This window comes from Girardinichthys multiradiatus, chromosome Y (genome assembly GCF_021462225.1).
Source record: "Girardinichthys multiradiatus isolate DD_20200921_A chromosome Y, DD_fGirMul_XY1, whole genome shotgun sequence".
Lineage (NCBI taxonomy): Eukaryota > Metazoa > Chordata > Actinopteri > Cyprinodontiformes > Goodeidae > Girardinichthys > Girardinichthys multiradiatus.
The window spans coordinates 12,260,243-12,283,446 of record NC_061818.1 but is presented as its reverse complement, the minus strand read 5'-3'; the positions used below and the strand labels follow the sequence as shown (position 1 = coordinate 12,283,446).

Below are 23,204 nucleotides of genomic sequence, written 5' to 3'. Positions count from 1 at the left end.
ATGGCATGTTTTGTGAATTTGTGCTATATAAATAAACTGAATTGGATTTAGTTTAATCCATCACTATACAGAGTTGGAAAATGATATGAAATTTTTACTTCTCCAGACTGTGTATGAACCCGGAACTCCTGGCTGGGTGGATGGATGTTATCCATAAACAAAAATCAGAGAACTTTCCAAGCTCCCATCAGCCTACAAATTCCCCACACAGGAACATACATTCACAGTTGGTTTCACATCTTTACTGGATCACAGCTGCTACAAGTTATATCAGCAAATGACAAAGGAAGAAGAAACACAGACAGAGATAAATGTTTATCACAAAAAATAAAAAAAAACCTTCTGAGAAAAGCTACGCTTTAAAAAATCTGTTATGTACCGAAAAATAGCAGGAAGAAACGATTGTGAAGGAGGGTGATTAAGCAGACACGCAAATAGCAGCTCATCCCTTGAAAACTTCCACTTGTGGTTCCTTTCTTTGGCAAAACAAATCACCATAAAACAGCAATTTCTCTTTCTACTACGTCCTCTGACGCCCACAAGTGGCGGTTTACGGGTAGTGCATGACTGAGGCAGAGGGGCCACGGTTCACATTTAAACACGCAGTTACCAGCGACAAACAGCAGGGATAAAAACAAGAGCTTGGGGCAATTCCAGAGTGAAGACGAGGAAAAAATAGTTTCCTGTCTCATCAGGATCCATCAAAAGATTTGTCCATTTCTTACATAATCTGGATAAACGTCTGTTATCATCACAGCTTCCCTCCTCTTTGAAAGCCACATCTGGAAGCCCATCTGTGGCCCAGAACTTGTGCGTGACACGCTGTTGGGTTTGGTGTTCACACACATTCAGTTCAGCTGTCCTATTCATCTCACACACACTCACACAAAGAAAGAGGTCAGAGTTAAAAGGATCCTCTCCTCATTTCTCCGTCATGTTCTACGGTGCCTGTGCAGCACAGCAGTCAGCCTTCCCTTGTCAATCTCCTATCAGAGTCTATGGCTGATGGTGGGCAGATAACCCCTCCATGACTCCAGGCCCTAGCAGAGGTCGGAGACGTAATCGAATTCCTTGAAGTAGTCCTGCTCCTTCCGCGAGAGGGCGCGGGGCTCTCGGGGAGGTGTGAGCGCAGGAGCCTCGGCGGTGAACTCCATGTCGAAGTTGCTGACGTCTTCTTTCCCTGCAATGGTCGGGACGAAGGGAGGGGCGACTTTCCTCTGAAGAAGGGCATCCCAGTCCATGCTCTGAAAGGTTGTTTTTAATCAGTTAGTGAGGCAGCTACATTTTTCTTCTATACAGACAGAGTTCTAAGACTCATAAAACCTACACATTTCTGTTTAAGATCTTAAAAAGTCTGAAATCATTCAACATTAGTCCATTCCGTCTTGTAATATTTTTTTTTGAGACATTTGCTGGTGCCTTTACTTTGTTTAACTTGTTTTAGATGTGGATAAGGGATTCACAATGTAAAGTTGTTTTCAGGCTTTTAAAGCTTAGCATCATTTAGTATTTCTTTATTCTGTTATTTTATGTAATTCATGAAGGTCTTGAATTTAAATATTTAAAACGTCTAAAAGTGAACTCTGAGAAACTTGAAGAAACCTTGTTAGAAACATTCGACTATGTCTCAGAAAAGCTTCAGAAATCAGAGACTTACTCTGAAAAATGGTTGTTTCTTGACATCTTCTGCATCCTTCTCTCCAGAGCCCAGGCGCCTCTCAGGATTTCTTCTCAACAACTGATGAGGGAAACCAACAGAACTCTTAGTGACAACTTCCTTGAAACACAAGGATATACGGAGCGTTGCACAAGGATTCATACCCCTTTAACTGCTCTGTGTGCACATATATTCTGACTTAAAGAAAACATCAAATGGGACTTCTTATGGCTTTCTTATAACAATGCATTTCTTCTTCCTATTCTTTTATAAAGACCAGATGTTTGGCTAATAGTAATGTATAGCTGCAGGTTTGCAGTTCACAGAGATTCACAGAACAGCTTTATTTATTCTGACATCTGAAGGTCACTAGATTATATTTAGGTGTGCCAGAGTAAAGAGGTCTAAAGACATTTGTACTCCACACTTTTCAGATTAATATTTGAAAGAAAATTGTGCAAAACTATGGATGGTTTTAGACTGGTCTATCACATAACATTTAAATAAATTCCATTGAAATTTGTGGTTGTAAAGAAAAAACCCATAAAAAAGGGTCATGGATATGAATATTTTTGCAAGGCACTGTGTCTAATACTTCAGCTTTCTTCTTAAATATATGAAAAAAGCAAAGGAAACCAGCAGGAGAAAGTAATATCAGTCTAACCCTTCTCATGATGCCGATGGCCTCGGTGGAGAGGAAACGCGGGTAGCGCACCTCGTCATTCACTATACTGTCAAACACCTCCTCTTCATCATCACCTGGAAACGGAGACTGAACAAACAAGGGTGAAAAAAATGAGACACTTTTCATTTTGACCCTCTGTGATTCTCACTGGTCTGTTGTTTGAGAGTTAATTAGTTTTTCTCATTCAGTTGGGCAGAGATAAACATCCAGACCAATTATGTGTCTTTAAAAGAAAAATAAATACTTTTTAGATGTTTATCATGTAGTTTTGATCTCATGTCCTTACATTTCCTGTTTTCTTGTTGTTGGTTGATTGAAACTCAGACAGACATGGTCATGGCACTATTAGACCAGCAGATGGCAGTGTAAACAAGCTATGTGCCACAACGCTGACATCTGTATGCTAACATTTTGCCCAACGTCTTCCAACTCATAAACAGGCATACTAATAAAGCTTGTTTCATAAAACAAAATCAGTTTTATGAAAACTGATTTTGTTTTTTCTAGTAATCACTGCTACTAAAGAAGCTACTGAAGAATCATATTTACACATTGTGTCTGAAAACAACCTCGGGGTCTTGTTTGTGTTGTCTAAGGACCCTCAGTGGGGCCTCCACCCCAACTTTAGGAACCACTAATTTAAAACCGTTGCTGCTAATTTTTCGGCTGCGTTGATTTCGACGATCTTCAGCAACATTTGTTTTGGATTTTGAACTCCTAAATGCTTAAATGTGTGCAGCTGTCTATAGTCCTTCAGACACCCTCTCTTCTTTAAGTAAGGACAAATAAAAGTAAGGATTAGCCTAAGTCATGTTTAAATTACAAAGTTTTAACCCTTTCTTTTCCCCCTTAAAGGAACAGTAATCTTAATCCCAAATCATTCACTTCTTAATAGAGATATTAATCAGGTCCCACTGTAAAAATCCTGGGTCTTAAAAGTTTATAAATATTCATTATCAGCGTGAAATAATATTCATTTTGGGCTTTTAATGATTTATCTGAATTGCTGTTTTTCCAACAAGCTTCTGGCCAACTTTGATAGACTGAAATTTTAAGCAAAGTCCAAAAATATATACTGTGACTGTGGTCATTGGAGAAAGCTTAACGTAACCCTTCTGTGTCCATTCCAAAACCAGTTCTGGTGTGTTTTTTGGTCATAGTCCTGTTGGAAAATTCAAAGGAGTCCATCTTTCAACCATCTAACTATGGACTCGATGTAAAGTTGAAGGATTAGGAGGTACTCCTTTTCCTTCCCTTCACTTTCCTCTAAGTACCTACACCACTGGGAGTGAAACAGGCCCAAAGCATGACGCTGCCACCACCAGGGTTGATAGCTGGAGCCTAGAAATAGTTATACAGCTTTAAACACAACTTCAGTAGCAGAAAAGATACATAAAATGATACATCTTTTTTTTTCTGATTAGTCAGATTGAGATGAGCGCTGTCCAAATGTTCACTGTATTTCCAGCTTCTTGGTGGCTTTATTAACACCACAGTAAGCTTGTTAGAAGAACATGGCATATCAAAAGACTATACTACAAAAACTAAATTGATGAAGTTATTGATATTAGCTGTTTTATCTAGACAGCTACAGTATTATGTTCCGATGAGACACTAGTAGGCAAGATTTGACACAAACTTCTATTTAAGTTTTTGCATAATCCTTATGTTCCTCCCTGCAGATTCCACGGATCTCTCTGACACTGAAGAACAGCCCCAGTGTACTCACCTCGCCGACCAACATCTCATAGATGAGTACCCCGAGCCCCCACCAGTCGACTGCTCTGGTATACGACGTGTCCGTCAGAACCTCGGGGGCCAGAAACTCGGGAGTACCACAAAATGTACTGGTTCTGTCTCCATAACCCATGCCTTGGGAAGGAAAAACCGTTGTTAAAGGTGAGCAATAGGACATTAAAGAGGGGATAACAAAGAGGAGTATAAAGCTGCAGCAGGTGTAGTGTTGTGGATACAGTCGGTTTGAAAAGTATTCATCCCCCTGGATTTTTTTTCCACAGTTTGTCACCTAAAGTTTGAAGGAAGCATTGAAAAAGACACAGGTGACTTCTCAAGTCAGTTGTTTGCACAGTGTTTTTAGGGGTATCAGAGTAAAACGGGCAGGATGCATGCCACACCTCAGATTTTTATTTGATAAAAAGAAATCCATAAATAATTTTTCTTGTACATCACCTTTGTGCCTCTAGGTTGTGTTTGAGTAGAAAATAACATCCCAAGAAATTACACTAAAGGTTTCGGGTTGTAAAGTGACAAAGTGTGAAAACGTTAAAGGTGAAATATTGATCCTAAGCACCAACCTTCTTTACAGAGCCCAAAGTCAGCTATCTTCACAAAACCCTCCGTATCAAGGAGCAGATTGTCCAGTTTCAGATCCCTAATAAAGAGCAGGGAGTGGGATTATAGCTAGTGTTGATAAATCAGTAAACTCATATTACCACCAATGCAAGCAGTGTGTAAGCCAAGTACTCACCGATATACAATCTTATGGTCATGAAGGAACTGCAGACCCAGGACTACACAGGCTGAGTAGAACCTGTATATTAGACAAAGACAGGGAGAGCTTTGTAACCAAACCAAACCCAGCTACAGCATGAACCACTCCATTTAATTCTTCCACTTATCCAGCAAGAAGCAGAACTCACACAGCCCGTGGCTCGGAGAAGACGTCGGCGTGTATGTGCATCATGAGGTCTCCTCCGGCCGTGTACTCCATGACAAAACACACGTGTTCTGAGGTCTGGAAACACGCAAACAGGTTGACCAGGAAGGGGTGGTGGGAGCTGTTGACGGTCTCAAAGATCCGTTTCTCACACATCAGACTGGAGACGGACAGAGGTGTGGAGGGGGTGGAAGGCGAGGTGAATGGGGTGTGTTTATACAGCTGTAATACGGTGTGAGTCAAGTGCTTGAGTGTGGTAGAACATAGTTACCTCTCTACCTCGTCCCTAGCTACAATATCTCCTTTCTTCAGGGCTTTGATGGCGTACTGGCTGCCGGTCTTTTTATACTCTGACAGCAACACCTGAGAGTACATAAAGATAACTTTAATCAGATGCAGCATAAAAGAATTTAGTGTTGCACAAGGTTACATTTTAATAGGCTGCATTAGATTTTATTTAGGGGTATCAGAGTAAAAGGGGGAGAATACTACAGCTTTTTAACAAAAGTTAAAAAGGCCCTGTACATAATAAGTGGGTAGGTTTAGGTTTTAGAAGCTTCAGTGAGCTAAATAGTTGCACATTTTGAAGAAACAGATGTAGGATAGGGGGCCGAACCTTCCCAAAGTGGCCCCTGCCGAGAACTGCGATCAGTTTGAAGTCCTGCAGACACAGAGGACCTCTGCTGGCTCTGAGAGAAACACAACATGAAACAGAGTTAATCATGTTTACAGAAACTGTTCCCAGGGTTCTCACATATCTCACATCAAAAATCTGAACTAGGCCAGAGTAGTCAGACCCTTTATCCGATTTTTAAAGTAGGAACACTAAAGTTCCCTGTGAACTGGAAATTGTTCTGGAAATATAAAATCTGATAATTATATAAATACTTTTCCGTTCTCCATTTTAATCTACCACATTTAATCAGACCTGAAAAATACTGAAGTCTAATTTCCAGAGAAACGCTGTTTCACTCCTAAACAGATTACTTGGAGTTTAACAATAGATAGATGGAGAAAACCTTTAGAGAACTGGATAAGGAATAAAATCTGGAAATATTTTTCCTTGCTCCAATTTAATACTAAAATATATCCCTAAACCAATCTTCAGTGACTTTATTAAAGAGGGAAAATCTCATATTGCTGCATATTTTTCAGCAGTCACGCCCAGTTGCACACCCTGTTGCTTTAGCATAATAGCACAATGATGACAGATGCATCTCTGACTCATTAAACAGCATGATCTGTAAACAGGTTCAGTCTTTACTATAAGGGCGACATGCAGATGCATCTGGCTTAATAACCATGGCATCACTGTGCTGATTGGCCACAGCAGACTCACTGATCTGAACTTCATGGAGAATCTTTGCAGAGACACCAGAGATAATAATGCAGATAGGCTGAGGGTAGCTATCAAACCCATCCTTAACACCTCAGCACAGCACGCCACATTGATGCAGTAATTCATGCAAAACGAGCCCCATCCAATTACTGAGTGCATATACTGAACAATACATGGTCATAAGTTTCAGTAGGCCAACATTTCTGCATTAAAAATCTGTTTTTATCGGTCCTATGTAATGAAATTGTTTTGAAGAAAATGAATTTCAGAGTTTGCATCAGCTGTGTGGCATTATCAGTCAAATTGACTAATTAATTAATTCTTGAATTATATCTCTCTGTAGGTAAAGAGTCTACTTAATATATGAATTTGGCTTTTTAAAAAGGGATTCATAAAATAAATTCTATTTTTTATAATATTCTGATTTATTGATATGCACCTGAACGTTTCCAGCTCACGTCTCTTTTGCCTTTAAATCAATTTTGTGTCATAGAAGTACTTTTATAGAAGCAGAGGGGAAAAAACTTTCGGATTATCAACAGGTACAACACAGGTAGGACATAAACAGACTTTTGGGTTATTTTCTTGCTGCATACCTGCTGGAGACTCCAGCACCTTTTTGATTGGAAGTAAATGTCCTGCAAGGAGCTTCTGTTGTATAAATAATAAATTACTGCCCTGTCCGTAGGCAGTGGGCTGCAGCCCTACCTACTTATTAACAGGTGTTGCAGCCTAACACAGGCTCATACTGTGTAGGTGGGCGTTTTCCTGATCTCACATTGAGGCGGCCATATTGCGAAGTGTCATGAGGAGTGTGTTTGGATCATGTGTGCATTGTAGGTGAGAAAGACACAGGAAGAGAGGACGGTGGGAGGTCCTTTCGTGTCTCTGCACCTGCGTAAAGAGCTCTGGGACAGCGACCTGGTTTGCCGGTCCTGAGCGGGGACATCAGGCGTTGGCAGGGGCTCAATGACAGGCGTCTGCTCCTGTTCAGATGAAAAAGAGAGCAGGGTGAAAGTGAAACAAAGGTAAAATAAAGAAACAGACTGCATAGAGGAGAAACACAGCTTTCCCCCCTTCCTGTCCCCCCCACTCCTGGTTAATTATCAGTCTAAAAACATCAGCGTAATTAATGCCATAATGTTTCAGCCCCACTGAACGCACCATCTGTCACAGGCCCTCAGACTCTGCTTGAGCCCCTCTCATTCAGTCTCTCTGGTGTTTCAAATAAATGCAGTTTCTTCATTAGCAGAGGCCTAGGACTACCGTGTGTCCAAGCATACATGCTAGGACAATGTTAGAGTTTAGGAACAAAGTCAGTGAAAAGGAAAAGAAATTCATGCAAAGAATTTGATTTTATATTTAGATTGTTACTCACTAAAACGGTTTGTTTGCATCAGCTTCAGAAGAAGCAGGATCACAGTGAGAAATGATGGATTTTCTCTAGTCCTCACAGGATCAGAATATACATACAGCCTCAAGTATATTTATGAATATTTGGTTAGATGTCCTAAGAGAGGTACACCTCAAACATATGCTTTTTGTAGCCATCAAAAAAACTCTGGCATGATTATGGCTGGATATTTGATTACTCATCTTATTAGAAATGGTAGATCTTATTTTTGTTGGTTTCCTGGCAAGAACTTAGCTGGTAAAACTTATCCACTAATTTTCAATGTGTAAAGTTGGGGCCATTCCAGAAAGTTCAGCTAGCCTGATTTATTCATTCCAAATCGTTTTTGATGCGTGTTTGGGATCATCGTTCAGTTGGAAGACCTCATTGTATTACAACCATCTACAGTAGCTGCTGAGTTGAGGCCTGCTGCTTAAATATTCAACCCACTTGGTGCAATGCAACAGCAGAACTGGCAACAAAACAGACCCTCAGCATGATGCTGCCATCGCCTTGCTTCAAAGTTGTTACAGTATTAAGTTTAAAAAGCTCCAAAGGAAACATTCTTGTCAACAGCTCAATCTTTTTTTATCTGACAGTAAAACATTTATTCAGAAAAAGAAACTGGCTCATTCATCTTGGCGGCTACAAAGTTCAGTCGACCTTGAATGTGTTACGTTTTTCTCATTACAGAAAGTTATTAAATTTATTGTGTCAGATTTGTCAATTAGCCAGAAAGCCCCGATGTTCAGTTCTCATATCTGTGTGATTTTTCTTTGTTTAAAAAATAAAACATCTGACATCTGATTCTAAAATTTTCAAAAGTAATGTTTTTCCTTAAGTGAATAAAAAAGTTACAGAACATACATAGTATTCAACTTTGCTAACCTAAAATTGTTTTGTTAGGGATTTATTTTCTCACTTAAACAAATCTTAAGTGGTGGGTCTAGCATATTGCTGATTTATCTTTAAGTTTTAAACCTTTATGCTCTATCCCTACTTTAGTTTTTGTCTTTGTGCTTCTCCTCATGCTGAGTTCCTCATATGGAGGAACACAAATTGATTTGCACTTGATAAAATTAAACCCCTCTACAATCAGATTAACTCTGGCTAAAGGTGCCTCAGATTTCAACCCTCAGATATTCATCCTGTTCTGTCTCTTTCCTCTCTGGGCCTCTCTTAGGTTCCCTTGCAGCCTCTGTGACTGGAGCACTGTCTCCAGAACAAAGGTGGCAGGTTGGAGGTGAACAGCGAGGTAAGATGATACCCTTCAAGATGTCCCATGCCTGAAAATCCTAAGGCTGCTTCCTTTCATGCTTGTTGCCATTCGTATAACTCACCAAGGGTGCAGGGGCGTCCACCACGTCTTTCTGGGTCTCAGCTTTCGGAGGAGAATCACTGTCCAAATTCAACTTCTCCACAGAGATTTCTCTGCACAAAACAACAAAGAATATGGGTGTGGCACAGTTACTGTTACTTTTTGAAAGTCATACACAACAAATTTTTCAAGGGTTGTTAACTATTTTGACTTTGAATGTAACATTCTTCAGATTAACTGACCAATTTTCAGGTAAATCATTTTCATACCCCGTGGTGTGTGTGAGCGTATTGCTGGCGAAGCTGGGTGTATACGCGGGCGTGTTGCTTCCACTGGGGATGGCGTTTCTCAGCAGGCGGACCCAGGTGGCAATGTCTACATTCATCTGACGGGCACGTAGGAAAGCTTTGCCTGAAACACAACACAAAACTTGTCAAAAACAGGCAAATGTCATCAGCGTACAGTGAGATGGGCCTCTGGCAGCTTGAAAGAGGTGACGCCAGATAAGGCTGCTGTGTTTCCTGCATCTGCTTTTTTTTAGAAATGTTCATGATCTCTGAGAGAAAACACCCATAAAATGAAAATTTTATGAGTAAGGCAAGTTTATTTATATAGCACATTTCAGTAGCAAGACAATTCAAAGTGCTGTACATGAAAAAAAAGAAAAAGAGACATAATAGGAAAAGTACATTATAGTGGCATAAAGGTAATGAAATAATTAACTAACACAAATTATTAGGAGAATAAAAATTAATAATTAAAATGATTAAAAAAAGATTAAAATTATTGAAAAAGTATGATAAAATTATTGATAAGAAAATGGAAGGAAGGTTGGACTGAAAACTTAACTAATAATGTTTAGATGGCCCAGTCAAAGGCCCCTCTAAACAAATACGTTTTAATCTTGATTTAAAGCAACTTAGGGTTTCTGTGCTTTTACAGTTTTCTGGGAGTTTATTCCAGATTAGTGGAGCATAAGAACTAAAAGCTGCTTCTCCATGTTTAGTTCTGGTTTTGGGTATGCAGAGTAGATTTGAGCCAGAAAACCTGAGAGGTCTGGGTGGTTGATACACTGACAACAAGTCTGTAATGTATTTTGGTGCTAAGCCATTCAGTGATTTATAGACTAACAGAAGTATTTTAAACTCTATTCTCTGAGCTACATGGAGCCAGTGTAGGGACTTTAGAACCGGGGTGATGTGCTCCACTTTCTTAGTTCTAGTGAGGACGCGGGCAGCAGCGTTCTGGATCAACTGCAGCTGTCTGATTAACTTTTTAGGCAGACCTGTGAAGACACCGTTGCAGTAATCAATTTTGCTAAAGATTGTCTTTCGTCGTCGTCTTCCGCTTCATCCTGGACTGGGTCGCTGGGGCGGCAGACTCAGTAGAGACACCCAGACGTCCCTCACCCCAGACACCTCCTCCAGCTCCTCCGGGGGGTGCCCAAGGCGTTCCGAGAGACATAGTCCCCCGGGCCTCCTCCTGGTGGGATGTGCCTGGAACACCTCCCGAGGAAGGCGTCCAGGAGGCATCTGGTATAGATGCCTGAGCCACCTCAACTGGCTCCTCTCAATGTGGAGGAGCAGTGGCTCTACTCCGAGCCCCTCCCGGATGGCCGAGCTCCTCACTCTATCTCTAAGGGAGTGCCTCGCCACCCTACGGAGGAAGCTCATTTCAGCCGCTTGTATCCGGAATCTCGTTCTTTTGGTCATGACCCAAAGTTCATGGCCATAGATGAGAGTAGGAACGTAGATCGAGAGCTTCGATTTTCGGCTCAGCTCTCTCTTCACCACAACGGACCGGCACAGCGCCCCCATTACTGCGGCAGCCGCAATGATCCGTCGATCTCCTGCTCCATTCTCCCGTCACTCGTGAACAAGACCCAAGATACTTGAACTCCTCCACATGAGGCAGGAACTCCCCAAGTGGAGGAGTTCAAGTACAATCTACTAAAGATGAAGCCATAAATTAGTTTTTCAAGGTCCTGCTCAGACATTAGTCCTTTAATCCTGGAGATGATCTTTAGATAATAGGCCGACCTTTTTACTGTCTTTATGGGCCTCTGAAGGTCCAGGTCAGGTAGTGTTTTTACTCAGACCCTTCTGGACTATTAAACCTTTAAATTAAACAGAGCTGCTAACCAGCTCTACAGAAGACTGGACAGATTTAAAATAAAACTTGTAACAGATAACTTCATTTTCACCTGGACAATATAAGCTTTTGTTAGGCTTCTAACAAACTAGATTGTACTGATATGCCCATGAAAACTGGTCTTAAGGTCTGAACTTCCTGATTACTTATCATATTGATCATGCAAATCATATTTATATAATTCCAGATCCTTTCATGTGTACTAGTCATACTGTTATTATCACAGTGATAACAATAATGTTATAATATTCCTGTTGCAATTCTGACTCAGGCTGAACAAGTGATTGACGGCAGCTTGAACGTTAAAAAACACTTTAGAATAAAATGTGGGTTGTTTCTATCTGCCAGTACATTACAAATAAGTTAATAACTCATCACACTATCACCACTGTCTCCATGTTTTTTACACTCAAACTCAAATTACTGTAACAGCGCAACTGAAAAAAAAAATGAAACCTTTAATACTGAATCATATAAAGCCATCTTTGGGTTTCGGCTTATGCTTTCTGGCATTGTTTGTGACCTAAAACACATAATGAGGGTAATAAATAGATGTAGCCATAAATCATGTCTACATTAGGTCAAATGTGTATTTTCAAGGTTAAAGTCAGGTCTACTCCTCTGACTGTTGAATATTCATCTGGTTTGAGCCTGGTGCCACACTGCACACCAGAAGGTGAACTGTGTCCAGAACGAACAGGAGTGGAGTGGCTGCTGAAACCTAAAAAACACACCAGTCTGACTAGAATCAACTTGTTTAGTGGGAATCCTGGTGTTTTCTTCCACAGTAAGTCTATGGACCATTTCATTGTTCATGAGTGAAAACACTGTCAGTGAGCAGTTTGGATGTGCACACATGAACTCACCGTGCTGTTTAGAAAATACTTTCTTCTGTCTCTGCAGTCGTCGACCTCGCTCTATGACTGGGTTGAAGAAGGTAACCTGGAGACATTTACATATTTAAGCAAGTTAAACCCGATGTTGCTCCACAGTATTTGGTCATGTGATGCTGAGTTGAGCCACACCTCAGCCAGAAGCAGCCCCTGTGGCTCCAGTTCCAGCTGGACCTGGTGTCTCTGGTTGTCCAGGAACTCTTCCAGCTTCAGGTACTTCAGGGCGCACAGGGAGCGATAATCTCTCCAGTACACGGCTATCTCCATCTCCCGGGACTAAAGCCAGGACATGACACTGTGTAACTTTTTCTTTAATCACCTAGCAACAGCTTTAAAACAACTTATAATTACATATTTACAGCACATTTCTAATAAATTGTATTCTAAACACAACAAATGTTTGGAAAGTCTTACTCTCTCCAGTTCTACGATGAAGGTGTGGTCCCAGGCCTGCTCTCCCACTGTTCTCCAAGGAGTCTGTCCCACCACAGTGTTCTCCAGCTTCAGCACTGCGCTCACCTCCGCTGTAAATTTGTTTAATGGTTTAATCAAACACGTGTCCAAGTTAACACAACCTTTAAGAAGAGCTTATTTGAAATCTTATTTCATTTTTGGCAAATAGTGAAGATTCTGTCTCTTCAGTTTTTTTCAACTGTACTTGTTTCTTCCCAGCTGTACACACCTCTTTGTTACAGTGCTATTTATTGGTACCCCCTGGAATGATGGATAAAAAGCCTTAAAAAAAACTCACTGTAAAAATTTGAAAAATCCAACCTTTAGTTTGAGTACATTTATTTAATGGGGGGAAAAGCCCATGTTTTGAAATAATTGGTTTCAATAAATCACTGGCGGCCTGGTTTTCGGTATACCTATCAATCTCTTTAAAATAAATTTAGCATTTATACTTCATTTTTTAAAGTAGATTTTAAAGTGGATAAATAGGATCTTCTCATTAGTGATCAATACTTTCTGTTTTCCTGGGGAATCAATATGATGTGACAAAGAGGCCTGTTTGTTTTAGCCATTGGCGCTAAGCTGAACATAGACCCATATTTATCGGACCACCACGCACAGTGAGCAGAATGGTAAGGGAGTAATGCCAGGAAAAGCATTCTCTGTCCTACCATCACAATTTAAACATGTAGAGTTTGATCAATTCTGGGACTGTAACTGTGTGCTGTTGTCAGATGAGACTAGACTGAGAGTTTTACAGCAAACACTGGGCGGGTTTGGCATGAAACATAAATATGTTGAAAAACATGTCTCCTGTTCAGCATGATAGAGGATCTGTGATGGTCTGGGCCTGATTCTCTTCAAAAGGCCTTGAGAACTTTTCAAAATACAGGCAGATTTTAAATAAAAGTCTGTAAAACAAAAAGAAGAAAAAACAACAACAGTGAACTTAAAATAGGTCGTCATGGATATTACAGTACCCAGATCTAAATGTTACAGAAAAGCTGTGAGGTGAGCTGAAGAGAAGACAGTATTAGAGATGAATCTGGACCATGTGGAGTGATTGTGCGAACAGAAACGGTCAAAGATCCCTATTACTGTCATAGGAGAACATGTGCTTTTCTATTGGCAAAGGGAGGCTGTACAGAGAACTGACAACGGTGGTACCAGAAATTGTGACATCTGTAACTCTTACTAGGAACCTGGAACAAGAAACAACTGAATTTATTTCAGGGCTTTTTACACATCTTAACCAAAAGTGCCAATAAATGTAATTGTATGCTTTTCTGTCATCTATAGTTCTGGTTTTGTTTGATTAATGCCTGGTCATCTTACTTTAAAGTTACTTTTCTGCAAGTCTAAAGCTAAAGTTATCTTTATTTGTTGGGTTGTCCTATCTGTGTGTGCATATAAAGACCTGTTTGTACCTGAGCTAAAGCAAATCTAACAGTAAAGTAGAGTTGGGATCCTTACAGGAGAGCTCGTCATTCTTGCTGGGGAGCTTGAGGCTCATGCTGCTGGTGCTGCGGCTATAGAGGCCAATCAATTTAAATGAGGAGCGCCCATCGGTCTGAGAAAAAGAAGGAAGGACCACTTGGGTCCCCCTGATCCGTCCTGGAACAACGTCCAGCAGCCCCACACAGCCGAGAAGATGAACCTGAAGAGTGCCTGAAAAGAGAAGAACACTTCATAAACACCTCCACTTACAGAACATTAAGGCCCGAACCGAGACGTCTGTTAGTGTCTGCTGCATCTACCTGTGAGTGGCGACGGTTTGCTCAGCGTGCTATACTGGTTGTGCACATATGGGTTGCTATGCTGGGAGCTGAACGCTGAGGAAGAGGCCAGCACCAGCTCCTCCTTGATGAGACAGGCCTTGGGATGATCTTCTGGGAGCACCTGGAGCCGTTGCTCCAGGGAGCACCGGAGGAGGTCCAGACGCTGAGACGACTCGCTCAGACCACACTGGGCCTGCAGGGCACAGAGGGGCAAGAGATCAATCAGTAAAATGATCTCACTGTTTGACCTTGGAGGAGTAGTGCCAATAAACATAACGGTGAGCTGGTTCAAGTCTGTGGTTAGGATGACAAAGCCCAAACCATGATACCACCTCCACTTAATATCAATTCAACTCCTGGAACTAAATAACTGAATAAAAAGGCTCTCACATATATTGCCTTTAAAAAGTATTCACACCTCTGGGGACTTTTTATTATAACTACACACCTCAATGTATTTTATTAGGATTTTATTTGATAGACCAAAAGGAATAGCCCAGAACTGGGATGAGGAGAACTTTAACTCGGTCCTTTCTGGTTGCAACCACCGGGCCAAGGGTCGGTACTGGTAATTCAGTGATTAAATAACGTGCCAAGAAAAAAATCGATAAGTCGTTTTATTTCAGTTTTACTGACAACCGCAACTTAAAGATATTTTGTTCACAAAAAAAACGGATCCTCCTAATGACGTCTGTCCATATATTATTTTCCTCCCCTCAACATTAGGCACCACTTTGTGTCGGTCTATCACATGAAATTAGAGTAAAAACATCCTGAAGTTTGTGATTACTACATACTTTCACAAGGCACTTTAACCTTTTGAGTTTTCTTTGATAAACACATGGGAAAAGATAATTTTTTTTCCATTTTTGATTGTCTTTATGCATCTACTTTGAAGACAAAAGCAGCTCATTTAATTTACCCTGAACAATTCCTTATGTAGAAAAGGTTTTACTAACTGGCATTAGAAACTGAATTTATATAACTTTATTTCAATCTGTCACTATGATTGAATTGATTTCCATCCATAGTAATGTTTAGCTGTTTGTCTCGTAAAATCCCAAAAGTTATTTGTTCGACTGAACTGATCTTCACATTTAAAGCTGTCTCAGGCGGGCTTTGTTCTCTGACCTCAGCGATGGCCTTCTTATCCTGGACCTTTCCAGCACCCAGCAGTCTCAGCATGTTCTTGGCTCCCTCAGCCATGGCATGCTCCACGCGATAGTGATGCCAAAGTTCCTCCACACGCAGCTCCGCCCCACACAGGTCCGGCTTACCTGGGAGACAGGGGTTAGGGCATATGGTCAACATTACACACAGATACGTGCGGCCGGGAATCATGTCAGCAGAAACTGCAGAAATAGGAACTAAGAAGAAAAACATTTTGCTTCACACTTTAATTTAAATACTGAAGGTTTGCCGAAAAAAATGATAAAATGCATTTACTTGGTTGCAATTTGTATTTTTTGCAGCTAGATGACACTAATTTCTAGATTACTAACATAAGCGGCATTTTACAGTTAATATATCTGACATATTTTAAGCAACCAGCATTAATCTGACAAATACGAACAATTTTTGCAACATTTAAGCAAACGTCAAAAATCCATCACCAGTTCAACAAGCAGAAGGCATCTTTCACCAGCTTTGTGTCTGTGGGATGTGCCAGAGCAGGAAGATCTACTGATTGATCCCCAAAACAAGGATGGTATGTTGGAACAGGATAAAATTCAACACAAGCTATAAAGCTGTGCAGATCACCACGTCATGTTGCAAAAATATGAAAAAGGAACTTTTCAATGAAAAAATTATAAATACTGAATATGGCATAAATACAGCTTAGAAATCAGCTTTGCAAGATCCCAAGCACAAACTAAAAGAAGCATGTAACCAAATAAAAGTTTTAAAGACCAAGTAACTTTGTGTCTGGATAGATCAGAATTATATACAGGTCCTTCTCAAAATATTAGCATATTGTGATAAAGTTAATTATTTTCCATAATGTCATGATGAACATTTAACATTCATATATTTTAGATTCATTGCACAATAACTGAAATATTTCAGGTCTTTTATTGTCTTAATACGGATGATTTTGGCATACAGCTCATGAAAACCCAAAATTCCTATCTCACAAAATTAGCATATCATTAAAAGGGTCTCTAAACGAGCTATGAACCTAATCATCTGAATCAACGAGTTAACTCTAAACACCTGCAAAAGATTCCTGAGGCCTTTAAAACTCCCAGCCTGGTTCATCACTCAAAACCCTAATCATGGGTAAGACTGCCGACCTGACTGCTGTCCAGAAGGCCACTATTGACACCCTCAAGCAAGAGGGTAAGACACAGAAAGAAATTTCTGAACAAATAGGCTGTTCCCAGAGTGCTGTATCAAGGCACCTCAGTGGGAAGGAAAAAGTGTGGCAGAAAACGCTGCACAACGAGAAGAGGTGACCGGACCCTGAGGAAGATTGTGGAGAAGGGCCGATTCCAGACCTTTGGGGACCTGCGGAAGCAGTGGACTGAGTCTGGAGTAGAAACATCCAGAGCCACCGTGCACAGGCGTGTGCAGGAAATGGGCTACAGGTGCCGCATTCCCCAGGTCAAGCCACTTTTGAACCAGAAACAGCGGCAGAAGCACCTGACCTGGGCTACAGAGAAGCAGCACTGGACTGTTGCTCAGTGGTCCAAAGTACTTTTTTTGGATGAAAGCAAATTCTGCATGTCATTCGGAAATCAAGGTGCCAGAGTCTGGAGGAAGACTGGGGAGAAGGAAATGCCAAAATGCCAGAAGTCCAGTGTCAAGTACCCACAGTCAGTGATGGTCTGGGGTGCCGTGTCAGCTGCTGGTGTTGGTCCACTGTGTTTTATCAAGGGCAGGGTCAATGCAGCTAGCTATCAGGAGATTTTGGAGCACTTCATGCTTCCATCTGCTGAAAAGCTTAATGGAGATGAAGATTTCATTTTTCAGCACCACCTGGCACCTGCTCACAGTGCCAAAACCACTGGTAAATGGTTTACTGACCATGGTATCACTGTGCTCAATTGGCCTGCCAACTCTCCTGACCTGAACCCCATAGAGAATCTGTGGGATATTGTGAAGAGAACGTTGAGAGACTCAAGACCCAACACTCTGGATGAGCTAAAGGCCGCTATCGAAGCATCCTGGGCCTCCATAAGACCTCAGCAGTGCCACAGGCTGATTGCCTCCATGCCACGCCACATTGAAGCAGTTATTTCTGTAAAAGGATTCCCGACCAAGTATTGAGTGCATAACTGTACATGATTATTTGAAGGTTGACGTTTTTTGTGGCTGCACGGTGGCGCAGTTGGTAGCACTGTTGCCTTGCAGCAAGAAGGTCCTGGGTTCAATTCCCAACCTGGGGTCTTTCTGCATGGAGTTTGCATGTTCTCCCCGTGCATGCGTGGGTTCTCACCGGGTACTCCGGCTTCCTCCCAGTCCAAAGACATGCCTGATAGGTTAATTGGTAACTCTAAATTGCCCTTAGGTGTGTGCATGGTTGTATGTGTGTTGCCCTGCGATGGACTGGCGACCTGTCCAGGGTGTACCCTGCCTCTCGCCCATAGACTGCTGGAGATAGGCACCAGCTCCCCCGCAACCCACTATGGAATAAGCGGTAGAAAATGACTGACTGACTGACGTTTTTTGTATTAAAAACACTTTTCTTTTATTGGTCGGATGAAATATGCTAATTTTGTGAGATAGGAATTTTGGGTTTTCATGAGCTGTATGCCAAAATCATCCGTATTAAGACAATAAAAGACCTGAAATATTTCAGTTAGTGTGCAATGAATCTAAAATATATGAATGTTAAATTTTCATCATGACATTATGTAAAATACTGAACTTTATCACAATATGCTAATATTTTGAGAAGGACCTGTAAAAGGACTTGAAACATCCCCATGCATGATATTAGCAAAACATACAATTCCGATATAATTGCTGAATTTTGCGATGATGGCATTTACTTAAATGTCTTCCTTTATGGTCCTATCATGAGCTTTAAGGCATTTTTCACTTAAATTTATATCAGATTTAGTCAACAAGGACAGTGAACGTCAGGCCAGCTGGACAAATAAATTGTCAACATCCAGAGAGTGAATGCGTGGCATTTAAAACACAGAAGTTCACTAAATATTGCAGAACTTTATGATTGTAATAATTGAAGCTGATATTGCGAGGACAATTATGTACATGTCGTTTTTTGGAGCAGAAGTACAGTGGTTGGACAATGAAACTGAAACACCTGGTTTTAGACCACAATAATTCATTAGTATGGTTTAGGGCCTCCTTTTGCGGCCAATACAGCGTCAATTCGTCTTGGGAATGACATATACAAGTCCTGCACAATGGTCAGAGGGATTTTAAGCCATTCTTCTTGCAGGATAGTGGCCAGGTCACTATGTGATACTGGTGGAGGAAAACGTTTCCTGACTCGCTCCTCCAAAACACCCCAAAGTGGCTCAATAATATTTAGATCTGGTGACTGTGCAGGCCATGGAGATGTTCAACTTCACTTTCATGTTCATCAAACCAATCTTTCACCAGTCTTGCTGTGTGTATTGGTGCATTGTCAGCCTGATACACAGCACCACCTTCAGGATACAATGTTTGAACCATTGGATGCACATGGTCCTCAAGAATGGTTCGGTAGTCCTTGGCAGTGACGCGCCCATCTAGCACAAGTATTGGGCCAAGGGAATGCCATGATATGGCAGCCCAAACCATCACTGATCCACCCCCATGCTTCACTCTGGGCATGCAACAGTCTGGGTGGTACGCTTCTGTAGGGCTTCTCCACACCGTAACTCTCCTGGATGTGGGGAAAACAGTAAAGATGGACTCATCAGAGAACAATACATGTTTCACATTGTCCACAGCCCAAGATTTGCGCTCCTTGCACCATTGAAACCGACGTTTGGCATTGGCATGAGTGACCAAAGGTTTGGCTATAGCAGCCCAGCCGTGTATATTGACTCTGTGGAGCTCCCGACGGACAGTTCTGGTGGAAACAGGAGAGTTGAGGTGCACATTTAATTCTGCCGTGATTTGGGCAGCCGTGGTTTTATGTTTTTTGGATACAATCCGGGTTAGCACCCGAACATCCCTTTCAGACAGCTTCCTCTTGCGTCCACAGTTAATCCTGTTGGATGTGGTTCGTCCTTCTTGGTGGTATGCTGACATTACCCTGGATACCGTGGCTCTTGATACATCACAAAGACTTGCTGTCTTGGTCACAGATGCGCCAGCAAGACGTGGACCAACAATTTGTCCTCTTTTGAACTCTGGTATGTCACCCATAATGTTGTGTACATTTCAATATTTTGAGCAAAACTGTGCTCTTATCCTGCTAATTGAACCTTCACACTCTGCTCTTACTGGTGCAATGTGCAATCAATGAAGACTGGCTACCAGGCTGGTCCAATTTAGACATGAAACCTCCCACACTAAAATGACAAGTGTTTCAGTTTCATTGTCCAACCCCTGTAGATGTAAAAACTATTTCAGATTTCAAAGTTCACAAGTTTAGATGTTTTCTGAATGTAAATTTGATTTCCTGGGTATAAACTGAGAAATCATCTGGTGACCAGAACCGAACAATTTTAAATTGTTTGGTTCTGACCACAAAACCGGTTTGTTGAAAAAAATCCCCCCCCTCCACATCAATGAACACGCTCCTCGCAATGTTTCTACTGCTGAGAAACCGACAAACAGATGTTTTCAGTAATAACGAGGTGTTTAAAGCTGAAGTTAGAGGAAGCATAAACAAGGAAACTATATTTTCTATGAAGTGATGTCATTCAGGCTGCTACAGCAGAGAGCTAGATTTCAGCAGTTGCTGGTCATTTCATACCTGATCTGTTAAGGTATGAAATGGATCTGCCAGACATAATTCATACCTGGATGGGGATGCAGCGACAAAGAGACAAACTGAAACAGAAGCTCTTTCAACAGAGTCCAGAAAGGCTGGAGGGAGTAGTTGCTCTGTTTTTTTCTTTAAGTTTTAAACCCCGGTGTGTTCAAGAACATGCATCTACATTCTCTTGGGAACACACAGGGAGGCTGCCATTTACATTGAAGTAGTTTTAACCACACTATTAGTACATGAACTCCCTAATCATTGTGTTTCTGTTTGCAAGTAGTCTAGCCCTGTTTTACAGCGACTGCTCTCTCACACACAGTGTAACACATCGTTTGGTCCTGTTTTAATTGGAATTAATGAACGCCCACACTTTAAACCACTGGTATTTTAAAAGAGAAATCAGAATTTGCAACAACTTGGACCAGAAGGTCATTGCTTTACAGAAACTGGTTCGGAAATGTTGATCATTGCATCTCTAAGTTGATTTTTTCTCTTGTTTTGAAGGATTACCTGATATTTGCTCCATATTGCTTTGACTTTTCCACCATGTCTTCTACCAACAAGCTTTGTTTCTCTCACCCGTCCAATTTTAATCTTTGAACTGGTCCTATTTTGAAATCCATCACCAAACTGGTTCTGCACACCCCGTATTGAGATATCCACCAATGGGGCCATTTTTTTGGTTTCATCTCACAAATCTGGAGCCACAGTTCTTGTAGCTGGAAAAGTTTGCAAACATAACCTCATCTGCAGCTTTTGGAGAATGAAAGAACATATATTGAAAATGTAAATCCCAAAGCCACAACGTTAGACTGTTAAAACTGTTGTGAGTCATATCTGTATTCTGCATGAATATAACCTAAGGGGCTGCTGTCAGATGGCGCAAGCTTACTTCCTGAGATTGTTTCACAAATATATGTTCAAATGCTGGATGACATGCTGAAAATCCAAATATCCCACAATAACACTTTGAAAGTGCCTTCTCTGTTTCCTCTCTCCTTCATCCTTCTCTGCAGCCATCTGTGAGTCAGTCTCCCTTCCTGGCACCCTGCGTCTGCCCTGCCTCCTCTCTAACCTCAGCTAAATGAGGCATGGCTTTTAGTTGTTGGGCAACATCAAGGGGATGGAGGAACATCAATAAGGCTTTAACCTGAGAGGGATGTAATGGACAATGTGAATATATATATGTATATATATATATATATATATATATATACATACATACATACACAATATGTATGTATGTATGTGTGTGTGTGTGTGTGTGTGTTTTACACTGAACAATGTAAAGATCTGAAGCAAGGACTGATCGATTACCACTCGTGTCATAAAATATGCAGAGTTCCCGTGTCTAAAGGGTGACAGGTGGGATGAAAGAGAGGCTAAAGCTTAAAAGAGAATCTAAATAAAAACCAAAGCGGGTACTTTGGTTGTCGTCGGACTGCTCGGTGGCCTGCATGGCCTTTCGGATCTGCATGCGGATGATATCGATTTTTGTTTTGCTGTCCTGCAGCATCTGCTGAGCTGTCTGGAGAAGCTTCTTGTCCTGCAAAGGATCATAAAAACACCAGCACAGATTAGGTGTTAGAACAGCCAGGTGATTCTGATATACAGAGATGTGAAAAAGTATGTGCATCTATACAGATTTATTTTGCTCTTGCTTTTTTGTTACCAATAATCAAACTGAATTTTATATAGCAAATGCAGTTTCCAAATGATGATTTTATTTCATTTCATATCAAAAAGTTTTTCAACCCCTCTTGACCAGATGTGGAAAATTGGCTCCCTAAACCAACTGCCATCAAGTGTTTGCAGTAACTGGCGATGAGTCTTTTAAATAACTGCAGAGGAATCTTGGCTCACTCTGCTTTTTGCTTCAATTCAGCCACACTGGAGGGTTTAGAGCATGAGCGCCCACACCTTCTCAATCAGAAGTCCCACCTTGGACTAGACCACTCTAAAACCTTCTTCTTTGAGCCATCAGAGTTAGGCTTGCTGGTGTGCATCATTGTCCTGTTGCTTGACCTAAGTGCTCTTGAGTATAAGGTCACAAATTGATGGTCTAAGTTTCTCCCACAGGATTTTCTTGTGGAGCAGAATTTTTTCAATCAATCTCAGCAAGTTGTACAGGTCCTGACCCAGACCACCACGCTACCACCACCGTGTTTGTCTGGAACTGTTTTACCCCAGATATAACAGGCAAATGTGTTTTTTGACAAATATTAAATGGTTATTTGTGTTCTTTTGGTTCTGCAGTGGTTTTGACCCTTGGATCTCTCCCATAGAATAGATGTTTGATTAGGCCGGCCGTTCCCGGGAAGGTTTACCAGTGTACCATGTTTTCTCCATTTTGTTGATAGTTGCTCTCAATGTGGTTCTATGGACCCCAAAGCCTTAGAAATGGCTTTGTAACCTTTTCTTGTGTTTCTTTAGATCAGGGCACGACATGTTCCTTTTTAAGATCTTTGAGCCTACTTCATGCTGTCAGACAGGTTCTATTCAAGTGATTATCTACATCTGGCAAAAATCAGGCTAGTCGCAAGTGAAAATTATCATTTGAGAACAGCTTTTTGTATTTACTCAGCTCATTTTGTCTGATACTAAAAATTAAAACATGTAAGTTTAAAAAAAAAAGTAAAAACACAAGGAATTTGCGAGGAAAAATATATTTTCACAGCACTGTAGATGTGAAAATGGACAGAAGGTTAAGTCATGTGTGTACCTTGGTACCCCCACTGGCGTATATTGGGATCATGTTCTCTGCTCCCTGCTTGACCTTCAACTCAATATTTAGCTGCCGTTCCAAAGCTGCAATCCGGTGCTGATTGGTCGAGGTCCGGTTGACTGAGCCCGGAGAATTCGTGGTATCTGGGAAGAAGAACAGACACATGGTCAGGTTACTAGACCAGTTCAGGTTCTGATCTGTTACAGAAACTGGACTTAATGAATGGAATTTATGCATACTTGAGC

General features: G+C 41.2%; 1 protein-coding gene across 4 annotated transcripts in view; it reads right to left on the bottom strand.

Moving 5' to 3' along the window:
- Window positions 1–220: 220 nt before the first annotated feature.
- LOC124863712 (serine/threonine-protein kinase N2-like) overlaps window positions 221–23,204 on the bottom strand; it is a 59,291-nt gene continuing 36,307 nt past the window's right edge. For 3 of the 4 annotated variants that reach the window (XM_047358163.1, XM_047358161.1, XM_047358160.1), the window contains exons 3-22: window positions 22,957–23,102; window positions 21,660–21,780; window positions 15,476–15,621; window positions 14,324–14,537; window positions 14,040–14,234; window positions 12,528–12,637; window positions 12,246–12,389; window positions 12,087–12,162; window positions 9,339–9,480; window positions 9,092–9,182; window positions 7,253–7,344; window positions 5,636–5,708; window positions 5,291–5,382; window positions 5,003–5,179; window positions 4,831–4,893; window positions 4,658–4,734; window positions 4,072–4,214; window positions 2,322–2,429; window positions 1,658–1,738; window positions 221–1,244 (exon numbers count right to left, since the gene is read on the bottom strand). In XM_047358163.1, coding sequence (XP_047214119.1) covers window positions 1,041–1,244; window positions 1,658–1,738; window positions 2,322–2,429; window positions 4,072–4,214; window positions 4,658–4,734; window positions 4,831–4,893; window positions 5,003–5,179; window positions 5,291–5,382; window positions 5,636–5,708; window positions 7,253–7,344; window positions 9,092–9,182; window positions 9,339–9,480; window positions 12,087–12,162; window positions 12,246–12,389; window positions 12,528–12,637; window positions 14,040–14,234; window positions 14,324–14,537; window positions 15,476–15,621; window positions 21,660–21,780; window positions 22,957–23,102 — 2,495 coding nt within the window. In that variant the 3' untranslated portion in view covers window positions 221–1,040. The remainder of the gene's footprint in view (window positions 1,245–1,657; window positions 1,739–2,321; window positions 2,430–4,071; window positions 4,215–4,657; window positions 4,735–4,830; window positions 4,894–5,002; window positions 5,180–5,290; window positions 5,383–5,635; window positions 5,709–7,252; window positions 7,345–9,091; window positions 9,183–9,338; window positions 9,481–12,086; window positions 12,163–12,245; window positions 12,390–12,527; window positions 12,638–14,039; window positions 14,235–14,323; window positions 14,538–15,475; window positions 15,622–21,659; window positions 21,781–22,956; window positions 23,103–23,204) is intronic. The other variant, XM_047358162.1, reaches the window with a different exon arrangement.